Consider the following 14,167-nt stretch of genomic DNA (forward strand, 5'->3'; position numbering starts at 1 on the left):
TTCTCTTACCATTTTGTGTGGGCAATAGCTAAGAGGTTCTAGAATTGTTCTTCCTCTCTAGCACTTTGGTGCCATTTCCTAGTTTTTAGGTGAAAATTTTAGCCATGTGCTGGACACTAGTTGTCAGGCCATGGGTGTCCACCCCAGTTCCTGCAACAGAACAACAGAATGCTTTATGTTTCACTCCACTATCTGAACATTCTGAACACTCTGTTTTTATGCAGATTTTGACTTGCCACTTTGGCCACACAGCCTGTCAACAGAGATGCTCTCAAATTTAAAGTGAACTCAATGGTGGTTTAAGTCAGGTGTTTTATCACTTCAAACTGAAGACTCTTCTTTATTGTTGTATCGACTTTTTACTCACTTGCTTCCCTGAGTCGTTTTCTCCCATCTGAACTTCCCCAATAATAGAAATGATAACAACAGTGGAAGCAAATTTACTTATTAATTGGTTCTTTCTTGTATTCCAATTGCTGCTAAGTAATAATATAAAATATGACATTTAAACACTTTAGCAATCCTAGGGGGAGGCACTCTTTAAGGTTCCCATTTTAAAGATAGAAGACCTGAGCACTGGAACAGTTAAATAACTCCTAAAGGTCACACAGCAGTAGCAGAATTAGTACTTCAATTGAGATCTATCTAAATCATATTTTGTCAACTTGGGTGTTGACATTTGCACCTAGAGAAGCAAAAATTGATTCCTGGGGGTTGAGAAGGTCCACCCTACCCAACCGAATCTTTTTCCTTGGTATTTATTTCTCTTGTTAGAGAGAATTGAGTCTAATTAAAATCATATTTAATTAACTGATTTGATGATATAAAATTAGTTTATCACAATGGTTCTTTTTGGGAGGTGATAATTTTTTAAAATTGAGAAACCCTGCTGCTACTGCTAAATTGCTTCAGTCGTGTTCGACTGTGCGACCCCATAGACGGCAGCCCACCAGGCTCCCCCATCCCTGGGATTCTCCAGGCAAGAGCACTAGAGTGGGTTGCCATTTCCTTCTCCAATGCATGATAGTGAAAAGTGAAAGGGAAGTCGCTCACTCGTGTCCGACCCTCAGTGACCCCATGGACTCCAGCCTTCCCAGCTCCTCCATCCATGGGATTTTCCAGGCAAGAGTACTGGAGTGGGGTGCCATTGCCTTCTCCAAAGTCTGAATCTTTATTCCTTAATTATTTCCATTTTGTTCTATTGTTTTCCATTTTGACTTTTAATTCTTTTGCTTCATTTCAAGTTGGCCCATCTAACTTGGGGAAAAATAGTTCTTAAGAAAAATCGTAATGCCTTTATAAATTGCTTTAACATGTGGGTGTTGTAAAAGTTTTTGAAAATTCAGAGCACATGTATTTACACAATGCCTGCACCCTGACCTATGTTATATTGGCTAAGGCAAATACCATAAGAAGGTTTATATAAATGAAGTTGAATGTCTCTTCATGTAGAATGTGAAAATGGCTAGAGAGATGTTTACAAATGTGTAGGGCATATTAGAATGATAGACTCCTTTGAAGGAAAATAAAAGTGACCTACAACTTGAAGGGTAACCGTGAAGGGTAACTGTGACAGATGCACAATAAGAGGCGATACAGAAGCTAGACTCTTGTGATTTGAGAGGCTAGAAGATGCTACAGAGCCATGGCCCAAGACTACCCAAGTCTGAGATCTGAGAATTTACTTACCTTCAAAACCCAAGAAGCCTTTTCTTTGAGTTTGGAGACGGATTCCTTAATCTTCTGTCTGTTATGACAAGAAAGGTTAACAATAGCATACCCTTTTTCCTTGCCAACAGGAAATCTAAGGCTGTTTGATTTTCATAACACTTGGGTCAGTGAATTTAAGCTACTTTTCTGTGCTTCTGGATTCTGCACTGACCAAAGTTAGGGACAGTTTTGTAGCAATCTTTCAAAATTATCTTGTGATAATATTTTCAAATTCCAGAATTGGAACTAGAGTCTTCATGACTCCAATACCAGGTATCATGTATTTCTCCAGGTAGATTGGCCTCCTACCACAAAGAAACATGGTTCATTGGAGAATTATTTATTTGAAGCTCTCTAATTATGACCCCACCTATGCAGGTAGGGCTTTGATGAGAGAGATAAAATAAAGCATGTTACTGGCTCAGGGATGAAAGACTAATAGAGGTGTACATTGATAGTTCCAGATGCAAGAGAGAAAAGAACTGTTACAGAAGCCAACCAGACACTGGAGGACTTCTTAAATTATTTCAGGATGACATATATATTGTGTGGAGTTAAGCAAGGTCTGCAGGGACTGTAGTAGGGCTGGGTAGTACGTTAGGGTAGCTGAAGTTGATAATATCATCCCCTTATGGGCACTAAGGCCCATTCTTGAAGAGGTATCAGTTACAGACTAGTGGTGGAGACTTGGCATTTACTTGATTACAGATAAAGATCTAGATTTGGCATCACAGAGTCTGCTGGTATTGATGATATTAGGATATTGTAATTACCATAAAGTAGGTAAGAGGTAATAGTACTATTGGTTGGTATCTAAAATATTTAAAGTATGGCTATAGCAAGCAGAGATAAGAAAGCCTTCCTCAGTGATCAGTGAAAAGAAATAGAGGAAAACAATAGAATGGGAAAGACTAGAGATCTCTTCAAGAAAGTTAGAGATACCAAGGAACATTTCATGCAAAGATGGGCTCAATAAAGGACAGAAATGGTATGGAACTAACAGAAGCAGAAGATATTAAGAAGAGATGGCAAGAATACACAGAAGAACTGTACAAAAAAGATCTTCATGACCAAGATAATCACGATGGTGTGATCACTCACCTAGAGCCAGACATCCTGGAATGTGAAGTCCAGTGGGGCTTAGAAAGCATCACTATGAACAAAGCTAGTGAAGGGGATGGAATTCCAGTTGAGTGATTTCAAATCCTAAAAGATGATGTTGTGAAAGCACTGCACTCAATAGGCCAGCAAATTTGGAAAACTCTGCAGTGGCCACAAGACTGGAAAAGGTCAGTCTTCTTTCCAATCCCAAAGAAAAGCAATGCCAAAGAATGCTCAAACTACTGCGCAGTTGCACTCATCTCACACACTAGTAAAGTAATGCTCAAAATTCTCCAAGCCAGGCTTCAGCAATACGTGAACTGTCAACTTCCAGATGTTCAAGCTGGTTTTAGAAAAGGCAGAGGAACCAGTTGATCAAATTGCCAATATCTGCTGGATCATCGAAAAAGCAAGAGAGTTCCAAAAGAACATCTATTTCTGCTTTATTGACTATGCCAAAGCCTTTGACTGTGTGGATCACAATAAACTGTGGAAAATTCTGAAAGAGATGGGAATACCAGACCACCCGACCTGCCTCTTGAGAAATCTGTGTGCAAGTCAGGAAGCAACAGTTAGAACTGGACATGGAACAACAGACTGGTTCCAAATAGGAAAAGAAGTAGGCTGTATATTGTCAAGGCTGTATATTGTCACCCTGCTTATTTAAATTATATGCAGAGTACATCATGCGAAATGCCAGGCTGGATGAAGCACAAGCTGGAATCAAGATTGCTAGGAAAAATATCAATAACCTCAGATATGCAGATGACACCACCCTTATGGCAGAAAGTGAAAATGAACTAAAGAGCCTCTTGATGAAAGTGAAAGAGGAGAGTGAAAACATTGCTTAAAGCTCAACATTCAGAAAACTAAGATCATGGCATCTGGTCCCATCACTTCATGGCAAATAGATGGGGAAACAGTGGAAACAGTGGGAGAACTTTATTTTTGGGGGCTCCAAAATCACTGCAGATGGTGACTTGAACCATGAAATTAAAAGACACGTGCTCCTTGGAAGAAAAGCTATGACCAAATTAGATAGCATATTAAAAAGCAGAGATATTACTTTGCTGTAATGTCCGTCTAGTCAAGGCTATGGTTTTTCCAGCGGTCATATATGGATGTGAGAGTTGGACTATAAAGAAAGCTGAGCACTGAAGAATTGATGCTTTTGAACTGTGGTGTTGGAGAAGACTCTTGAGAGCCCCTTGGACTGCAAGGAGATCCAACTAGTCCAGCCTAAAGAAGATCAGTCCTGAGTGTTCTTTGGAAAGACTGATGTTGAAGCTGAAACTCCAATACTTTGTTCACCTGATGCAAAGAGCTGACTCATTCAAAAGACCCTGGTGCTGGGAAAGATTGAAGGCGGGAGAAGGCAACAACAGAGGATGAGATGGTTGGATGGCATCACCAACTCAATGGAGCTGAGTTTGGGTAAACTGGGAGTTGGTGATGGACAGGGAGGCCTGGCATGCTGCAGTCCATGGGGTCATAAAGAGTCGAACATGACTGAGCGGCTGAACTAAACTGCTGGAGATTGTGATGGTAGGATTGGATGCTGGATGACATATCTAATAATTAATTAGTTTGACTAACACTACAGTATCAAGAGAGTTAAAGTATAGAATTTGGGTAGTGATTGTCCCTGAAGTAACACTGGGGCATTGATAACTCCTCAGATTGATCAAGGAATGAAATGGACCAAATCATCAGTGGTATGCCAGGTGATAGATCAAATGGGGCAGGATACGTATCTGCAAAGTCATTATTTTTCAGGTGGTACAAGAACTTGCTGAATGAGAATAAGAAATTTGGAAGGCTCTGGGTTCTCAGTGGATTTGACCATTAGATAATTTAGAGAAGTTAGGGTTTGAGGGCAGAGTTGTTGGGATAAATAAATATAAGCATCACAAAATACACACGGCCTCGTATGAACTAACAGTATTTTACTCAAGGAGAAGTATTTAAGTTAACTTTAGGAAGGTATAAAGTAGAGAGTTATGGGCAAAGCTTATTTGTTGTGATCATAGGAAGTTCTTGGAAAAATTGGCAGAAGAGATTATAGTAGGCATAAGCAAAGCCTAGATTTGAGGAAGGGATCATTAGCAGTAAAGGGAAACACAACAGTAGATATCAGAAGGATTAAGGATTAATATGACCTTAAGGTAGCAATAGAGAAAAATATGGCAGAATGATAAGAACGAAAGTATACAAGGTAAAGTGTGAAACTCAGTAATACCAGGTGTGTTGCAAAATCTTGTTCTGTCACTCACAAGCAGAATCTTTCAACTTCATGTAGAGTCTGCTGTTTCTGAGGATCTGAGAATAGCAATCTATTGCTGAAGGTCACTGATTTCTGAAAGTTTATTTTAGCAAATTTCCACTTAAGATCTCCAGCTGTCAGAATTGAACATTTTCCTTCGCAGCCTTGTGATCTTTTGCCCCTAGTTTCCTTAAGTTTCTTCTTCGGGGCTTTCTAGGTCAGATGAAAATGCACATCTTGAATGAGAATCAAACCTCCTGAGACTGCAATCTTTTAAGTAATTATTTAAGTACTGGGAGAGATATGAAGGTGTCTGTTTGAGTCTTTGAGGCATTCTGGCCAAGCATGTTGTTAATTATTTGAAGAAAAGGCACATAGATGTTGATTTTTTTTAAATGTATTAGATGTAAAGTACTTGCATTCAGATGGACAATAGAATAGTAATTCGGATTTGATGCAGCCAGAAACCTAGGAATAACATTTGTATTAATGAATGTTTGATATTTAATAAAGCAATATCCTTTTGGGGGGGGGAGCTTCTACACAAGCAATACAGGCTATTACAAGTAGTTGTATAAGGAATTGTTCTAGCTAGAAGGTTTTAATTGACTTTATTCTCAGAAAAACGTACAGATTCAGTAACGTAGTCTGGGCAGTGGTTTGGAAAGACACATGTGAACCTTTATAGGATCCACTTCCAAATTACACCATACATTTGAAGAGTGTTTATCCTGTAAATGGTAAAGTAAAATAAGAAAGAATCTGTAGTTTTAAGAGTCATTTTGAAAAAGTTAAGAGAAGTCAGATGAAGCAATTTTATGATTGTGAAAATGACTTTCTAGCAATATCTCTGGAATTTCCAAGAATAATCTTTCAAGTGCCCTTAATCACACAATTCTTCCATAAAATGTCTCTTCCAAGGAGGTGTGAAATTATAAGGGAGACGTGGATGTGTTTCCTCCAACAGTCCTAATGTGTAGACAAAGGCTCAGAGAGGGAGAAGTAGATCAGTTCAAAATATCCCCAGCGGTACTGCAGCAGTTACTCCAGGGGACGAGTTGTATTTCATCACAGTAGGTTTCAACATAGAAAGAGAAGTGTTTACATCCAGTAGAAATATGCATGTTTATTCTCTTGTGGTTTTAGAGCATTCTTGTTCTGAAAATGGTAGCAGATACAATGACCACCTAGGGAATCCAAAATCAGAGTTTGGTTTATTGCTTGCCAGGCAAGGAGGAGCCACAGCTCTTAGGAAAAGAGCACGAGTCGCCCTGAACTGAATCTAGGAGGGCTAGAAATAACACCGAAAAGCAGTTTTGTCTCAGGGAGGTGAAAGCTTTGGCCAGCTAGCCTTTGGCCAGCTCAAAAGCAGACCGTAAAGTCTCTCTCAGGAGAGACTATTATTCGATTTTGTGTCATCCACTGTAAGAGCAAGAGCCTCAGACAAGTCTAGGATGAATTATATAATGTGTTGGCAGGCTCTGGGTCACACAGCAAGCAAAACTGCATGGGCTTCTCCTTTCACACACCAGCAAATAAAAAGAGCAAATATACTGCTATTCCTTGGGGGAAATTGTATTTCTATGTAAAAATCAAATGCAAAATGTGCTTCTAGAAGATTACTCAACAAACTGATTATAGAGACTGCCTCTGGAGAGGGGTCTGGATGATGACAGAGTGGTTTGTTTCATGTCTATTGTTGTTACATAGTAAGTGCATAATAAGTACTCATTGAATGAATGAGTGAAATGTATTTATTGGTTGTGCAACTGAAAACAATACCGGGGAGAGTTGGAAATAAATAGCAGTGATGAACTGCCTGTCCAATTCATTTAAGAGCTTTGGCCCTGAGAGGGGAGGTTGAAGTTAAAGGGAAGCTATCATAGGGCATTTATTTCTCACCTTATATTTTGTTTTCCAGGGTTTCCTCATACCTTGATATGTTCCCTCAATAATACCTCCTTGGTCCCCATGACCTTCAAACTGCGTGTCCCTGGGGATGGCGTTGGCCAGCAAAGCATTTCAAGTTGTGAGCAGTATTCAGACAACCAAAAACCATTTTGGAACAAGGATGAATTACCTGTAATAAGACCAAAAGAATTCACCATAACCCCCAGCTGCGGCACCATTCGCTCCCAGGGATTTGCTGCTATCAGGGTAAAGTGCTCAGCCTTCCAGCACATGTAGCCATACAGCTGAACTGTCAAATAGTTACTGAGACCACATCTAGCATTTGCTTTATATGCCCAGTGTCAATGAGAGGGAGTGCCTCTAATTCACATGGAAAAGTGGGTCTATTTCTACAAGGAAGTAAACTACTGTGGCAAAAGAAACCAGATACAAATAGATTGGGCCAAAGAACTGACACTGCTTCAGTAGGTTTCCATCATTCTGAATGCATTGCCTGTATCAGAACAGTGGATTCTAGCAATTTCTGCTAAAATCACTGCTCAGTGCCTAATAGTTCACTCATCAATGCTAAGAGCTCATTAACAATCAGGTCCTCCATTAGACTCAAATCATAGTAAGTATCCAGGTTTCTGCCCCAGATGATATCCAGTTTATTCAAGTTTTTAACCTGAATTTGAGCGTCCTGGTGAATGTGGACGTGATGTTCCCAGCAGTGCTTTAAGGTCCACAGTGTGACGCTTGGCTTCTGGCCTCATAGTGCCAACAGCAGAATTGTTCCAAAGCTAACTGAGAAAGGTTTTAACTGTCTCCCATCATTTACTTTTGCTTCTGGAAGCAGTTAGGTCTAGCAACACTGAAGGCTGCTAATTTTAAGTGATTTTATCTCTTCTGGAAAAGAAAAAAAAATGACTTTACAGCTAAGGTGATAATTTTCTCTTTAGTCATTATCTTTCAATATTTAATTCAGCTGTGAGTTTTACCCCCCAAATTTGCTTTAAATGCTTCATAATACCTCACCATGAATTTATTCATCCTAAATCTATTCTAGGAGGTTTCAGCTTTTCTAAGGGTTTCTTCAGGGCTACAGTGAGGTTTGATATCACATATTGTTGTAACTTCCCATTTGGGCTCCTGTTACAAAATACCAGAGCCAGGGTGGCTTATAAACATCAGAAATTTATTCTTACAGTCTGGAGGCTGGAAGCCCGAGGTCAGAGTACCAGCATGGTAGGGTTCTGGTGAAGGCTATTTTTCAGATTTCAGACTGCTGATGTCTCCTTGTACCCTCACCTGGTGAAGGGATGAGGGAGCTCTCTGGGCCTCTTAGAGGGGCACTCATCCTGCTCAAGAGGGCTCCACCCTCATGACCTCATAACCTCCTAATAATCAGCACTTTGAGAGTTAGGATTTCTGCATGTACCTTTGGGGTGGGAGGTGGGGACATCAGCATTCAGATCAGAGCAGTTGCTAATTGTGACTTGCCCAAGGAGAGGTGCAGCTGCAATGAACGAATTGATTTTTTACAGAGTAGTGCTTAGCTTACATATTACCTACCATTCCCCCCCGTTTTGTGGATCTTCTCCCATGTAGTTCAGGAAGATTCTAGAAGACAGCATCTATCCAGCAGGTTTCTGCCAGAACCACTTCCTCTAACCAGAGCTCAGAGACATAAGTCAGGGTTAGAGCCAGTCCAGGAATCTGGACGCTGTAGTGGCTGCTTCTCTCCAAAGCTGCCAAGTTTTCCTTCCAAATCAGCGACTCCCTCTTTGCTTTATTTTTCCTTTGTATTTCAGAAAGCTTTCTCCAAGCCTCAGTTTTCCCTCCTGATCTGCACTTTAACCACGTCTGTCTGGATTCAAATTTGCATCCAACAATTCCCTTTCCAACCAAAAAAATTTTAATTAGTACCTGATGCATAATTTATAGATAGAAGAGCCATAACCTATGCCAGAAGCTGTTTTCTACACTTACAAGTATCTCTTTCAATACAAATCATTTAAAGCAATTAAAAATTGTGACAAGGCTTCAAAACCCTAAATGTCAAGTTTCACAACAATAAATACAAACATAGGGTAAAATATATTGGTCAGATACTGTCCTTGGATTAACCTTTCTTCAGAGTTTCCTATTTTCTGCTCTAATATGAATACGGGAGGTGGGGAGGAACGACAAGATTTTGGTTAAAAAAAAAAGACTAGTTTATTTCTCACACCATTTTTATCACTGACTTGGTTATATTCATTTATTTTGCCGTAAGTGAAATCTAGCTGTAGTGTTTTATTGTTGTACTGAATTTTCAGAATTTATATAGCCCAGAGGCATAGGGAACACTTTAAATTGCAGTAATTAAAGTTTGTTTGATGTTGATGTCCTTTAGGGCCTGGTTTTCCCTCATGCCAGATCTGTGGCTCCTTTGATACTACCCCCTCAGAATTCAGCAGACCTATTATACCAAAAGCCATTTGTTAGAATCTAACCTGGCCTTTGAAACAACTCAGCATGCCCTGACCCTGAAACGGAACCTGTTTAACTAAAAATGTTAAATGCCATACATCCTCTAATAAAGTACTTAGAAACCACACTCATCCGTGTGGTCCTCTCCTGGTCCGCTTCTCCCCTGTGCAGGGGGAGAGCTGGCCTTTTAGAAGAGCAGCTTTTTACCTTTTTCTTTCCAGGTGACCTTATGCTCCAACACTGTGCAGAAATATGAGCTGGCCTTGGTGGTAGATGTGGAGGGCATCGGGGAGGAAGTGCTGGCGCTCCTAATTACAGCAAGGTATCACACTCACCTGCTTTCTCTTTCCCAGTCTCCCCTAAGCCACCAGTAATGGGCTGGCTCTCGAGAAGGAAGGCGGCACAGGAGCAACCAACCAGTTTACTGCCTTTCCTGGGAAAGGAAGAAGAATCTGATATTGGAGTGACAAAGTTTTATATGAGAAAACGCACCTTTGGTGGAGATATGAGGGGGGATGCGTATGTTAGGTGTTAAGTATAATAGTGTTCTTTAATGGGCCTGATTTTCCATGTGTATACTTGACAAGGTTTTATCAGGAAGAGATGAGCAGTTGCTGGTTTTTATTTTTATCTTTAAAGATAGTACTCCAGAGTTCTGCAGCAGAAAGAGTGGTGCTCATAGCCCTGCTCCAGGACATTGTCAGTAGGACTTAAAGGCAGGCTGCAAGTGGCCCCCCAAAACAAGGCCCTCACTAACATCATAAACTCCTCAGAACCATCACAGCTTGTCTCTCTTTTTTAATAGAGGCAACAGTGGGTCCTGGAGTCAGGTTAAGATCCTGGCTCTGACATTTGTTGACTGTGTCTCCTTCACTAAATGTACAGCCTTTCTCAGCGTAGTGTGTCATGTACTGATGCTGACCATGGTCCTAAATAAAATCATAGGCCGTGCTCTTGCCAAAGTAAGCAAGTGTCCAGATCTGGGACCTGACAGTGTGTATGAAAATACCATCTGAAGGAAACAGGCAGTATTCCAGTACCTAGAGTGTAGGACGTTCATGAACCTTAGGAAGATGTACCTTAAAGAAGGTACAGGTATGCTGGTTGGTGGGGTCATCATAACCAGCACCATTTCCTCTGTCTTGGGCTTGAGTGAAGTCAGGGGACAGCCCTAAAATAACTTGAAGGTCAAGTTCTTGCCACAATCTGCTTCATATTCCCTCCAGAGACTTCACTAATCATTTGTTCAACAACAGTGGAAAAACTCTTTTGTTTGGTCTTCTCTATCCCAAAGTTTGACCTTTTGTCTAGGCTTGCATTTCTTTTCTATTTTTCTTTTATTCTGATACTTTCCAATGCCTGTTCCCTGCAGCTCTAAGTAGAAAATCCTGAATTTTAAAAAGGTGGGGGATGGGTTCTAGGAGGCGATGAGTTTTCTAGCATGTATACTCTGTGACCAAGTCAAATGCTAAGAGTCCTGTCAGCCCCAGTGTTTCAGGTAGTAAAGGATAAGCTTTACCAAAATCACTGGGTCAACTGACAACTCCCATTCTAACTAAAAGTGAACCCTCATCTTGCGCTAAAACCCGAACTTGCGGTCAAGACTCTCGTATCACTACTTTTGGAGCAGTCTGTAGGGACTGCTCAGAGACTCTCAACAGAGGAGCTGCTTTTAGAACGTGCTCCCTAAAGTGATTCTCCCAGAGAGCCAGCAGTGTGACTGGCCAGGCAGGGACCCCAGGCTCATCCTCTCATGCTGAGCCATCAGGGGGTCCCGCGCCATCCCTTCATTCACACCATCTTCTGTGTTGCCCCAGGAAGAGTTGATGCTAATGTCAATCCCTCGAATTATCTTCTTTCTACCTATGAGCAAAAATGGGACTCTGGGAGGGAGAGTAGCTGGCTCCAGGCTGTGCTTGGTGAGGTCAGCATCTGCACCTGGCCCTGCCTGATTCACACGCCAGCACCCCTTACCATGGCACTACCGTGCAAGTGCAGCAGGGCAGGGCAGACCTGGGACTTAACAGACGCAAAATAAAACCCAGGTCACCTAATAATAGGCCAGTCTGCACACACAGGCCTTCCATCCCTCCTCCTCTCCCCACAACACCCCCTTCACACTGAGCACCGCTCTCACAGTGCCCGTTCTGGGTCGAGCAGCTGCCTGAGCCCACTGATCTGAGGCAGCTGTTCTGCATGGAAATTAGAATTATTACCATTATTCAGATGGTGCGAGCTGTTGCTGGTCCTCAGGGGACTCTGACTGGTCCAACGTGTCACAGCGAGTCAGGACCCTGTTTATCATGGAAACAGATCCACTAGCCTAAGGAACTTGTGCTTTGGGGGCTCCTTGCCAGAGAAAAGGCCAAATATGAAAAACAATGGAAATGTTAGTCATTACCCACAAAAGAGAGCGTTTAAGGCGTCCTGCTTCTAGCCCTTTTTTGATTAAAAAGTGGTTACTAGGGGCTTAGAGATGACAGGAGAGAAGATGTGAAAATGATTAATGTAGTTATTAGAGGAACACTACTGTGTGACAGTGACAGATGTGTTTACCTTGGGACTCTGTGTCCTCCATATGTAGACAAGCTCTCCCTTCATCCTTTTCAATTCCTTAATGGGCTCCTTCCCTCGAGCAGGTGTATTGTACCTAACCTCCACGTGGTTAATACAGAGGTGGACTTCGGGCGTTGCTTCCTCAAGTATCCATATAAGAAAACGATCCAGCTTGTCAATGATGACAACCTCCCAGGATGCTACCGGGTCCTGCCTCAGGCGAGTTACTCTATCCGTTTTCAGTGTTGCTTTTCATTCAGTTGAATTCCTTCGGTGAGAAAGAGAAGTCCTTTGAAAGAGCCATTTTCCTGACCACATGATCTACGTAATTCTGATTTTTAACTGTGGGATAACCTGGGGGTGGGGTTATAAAGCCACAGCTGGATTGCCCCCTGTATAAGTGAGCAGCTGCAGGTGGAAACAGTTGTTAATTTCCGAGGGACATTGCCTTTGATAAAGAGGGGAAAGGGTCAATTAGGCCAACATGCAGAAGTTGCACCTGCAAATAATTGCCTGTGAATTCACCATGCATGGGAAATAAGGCAGAGCTGGGAGTTTTCATTTATCTCTATGGCTGTGACTTGAACAGAATCACTAAGATATGCTAATACAGTATTTATAAATGAACTTTTTGTACCAGAAAGCTAGAGATAATATATGAAGGAGAAAGGAGGAACTGTTCCATAATGTTTTATGAAATGGATCTATCCACATGCCATTATACCTATCTAGGTGGGAGACTAAGCACTATACCTATCTAGGTGGGAGACTAAGCACTTAAACACTTGGAAAAACAATTCAAAAATATCTGTATAGACTCGAGTAAATGGAAAGGGACTAATGAGATACGGTTTACCAAGGAAGTGTTTGGGTTTAAAACTCAATTCTATAAGTACTACTCTAATAAAAATTCACGCAGAAAATCAAATGGTTTTATTTGGCTACAAGTGCAAAATAAAAAACCAGTGAGGTGACTCCATGGTGCAATGAATAGTGCACTGGACTTCCAAAAGACTGGTGTTGGGGCCACAGAACCAAGGCAGGTTTAGGCTGCATCAGAGAAACACAGTATTCCACAGCTAAAGGAAGGAGAGAGCCACCTGTCAAAGCAGTGCTGGAGTATTGTCTTCAACTCTTGATAGGATGTTTTTTTTGATGGAAACTTGAAAAATAGAGAATCATGTTTAGAGTAACCAGGTCAACCTACGCCATCTGGAAACCCAAGTCATCTGAGGAGCAGGCAGGGCGTCTAACCTGGAACAGACGATTAACTGGAATGAAATAGCTACCCCTAGTCAAAAGACTCAGTGAAGGCAATGGCACCCCACTCCAGTATTCTTGCCTGGAAAATCCCATGGACCAAGGAGCCTGGTAGGCTGCAGTCCATGGGGTAGCTAAGAGTCAGACACGACTGAGCGACTTCACTTTCACTTTTCACTTTCATGCATTGGAGAAGGAAATGGCAACCCACTCCAGTGTCCTTGTCTGGAGAATCCCAGGGACAGGGGACCCTGGTGGGCTGCCGTCTCTGGGGTCGCACAGAGTCGGACACGACTGAAGCAACTTAGCAGCAGCAGTCAAAGGACTGCTGTATAAAAAAGGGAATTCAAATTATTCTGTGGGCTTCTCTGAGACAAAACCAGAAGCTAAGAATGGGGGTGACAGGAGACACCTTTTCTAGCTTTCAGGTGTTCAACAGCAGAACAGGCTGGCCACTCACAGCACATGGTCACCTAAAGAGCTCAGAACAGAGCCTGAGTCACATAGAGTGATGGGGAAGCTGTTACTGCACAGCTGGGCTGGGAAAGGGTGAGGCGCCAGCCTCAGGGGGACCAAAACAGTAATCAAGCTAGTGTTTTCATGCCACACTTGGCGAAATCAAAAGTATCACAAAAAATCCATGATAAATAAGATATCAAAACATTTGGTAAAGGTAGAATCAGTGTTACTGATTTTCCTCAGGGTCCAGGAAGGCTAGGCAGATTATTGCCACAGAGGGATGTTGAGTTATGATTAGGTCAAGTTGGACCAGACCAGGTACAGAAAAACCATGGGGTGCTCCAGGCAGGTGAAACTGGCCCATCTGTCCTTCCTTCCAGAAGTGGGGTCTCTGAAAAGTGTTTCCCCAAATTATTCAAACTTATTTGACTAGGGGATTTTTTTTAAATTTTT

General features: G+C 41.8%; 1 protein-coding gene and 1 long non-coding RNA gene across 7 annotated transcripts in view; one reads left to right on the top strand and one right to left on the bottom strand.

Moving 5' to 3' along the window:
- The window catches only part of HYDIN (HYDIN axonemal central pair apparatus protein), a 419,919-nt gene that overhangs the window by 213,156 nt on the left and 192,596 nt on the right, over nucleotides 1-14,167 (top strand). The window contains 3 exon segments of the mRNA XM_055554109.1: nucleotides 6,996-7,231; nucleotides 9,661-9,761; nucleotides 12,079-12,214. Coding sequence (XP_055410084.1) covers nucleotides 6,996-7,231; nucleotides 9,661-9,761; nucleotides 12,079-12,214 — 473 coding nt within the window.
- Nucleotides 5,670-12,221, bottom strand: LOC129632471 (uncharacterized). Of its 6 annotated transcripts, XR_008704536.1 has the most exons (6): nucleotides 11,996-12,221; nucleotides 9,647-9,872; nucleotides 8,406-8,483; nucleotides 7,653-7,873; nucleotides 6,977-7,154; nucleotides 5,670-6,261 (listed from the first exon to the last, which is right to left on the bottom strand). It is a non-coding gene; the product is annotated as an uncharacterized LOC129632471 (long non-coding RNA). The 6 variants fall into 6 exon arrangements; XR_008704535.1 differs by lacking the exon at nucleotides 8,406-8,483 and having other exon boundaries at nucleotides 9,775-9,872; XR_008704534.1 differs by lacking the exon at nucleotides 8,406-8,483.

Source organism: Bubalus kerabau, chromosome 17 (assembly GCF_029407905.1).
Source record: "Bubalus kerabau isolate K-KA32 ecotype Philippines breed swamp buffalo chromosome 17, PCC_UOA_SB_1v2, whole genome shotgun sequence".
Lineage (NCBI taxonomy): Eukaryota > Metazoa > Chordata > Mammalia > Artiodactyla > Bovidae > Bubalus > Bubalus kerabau.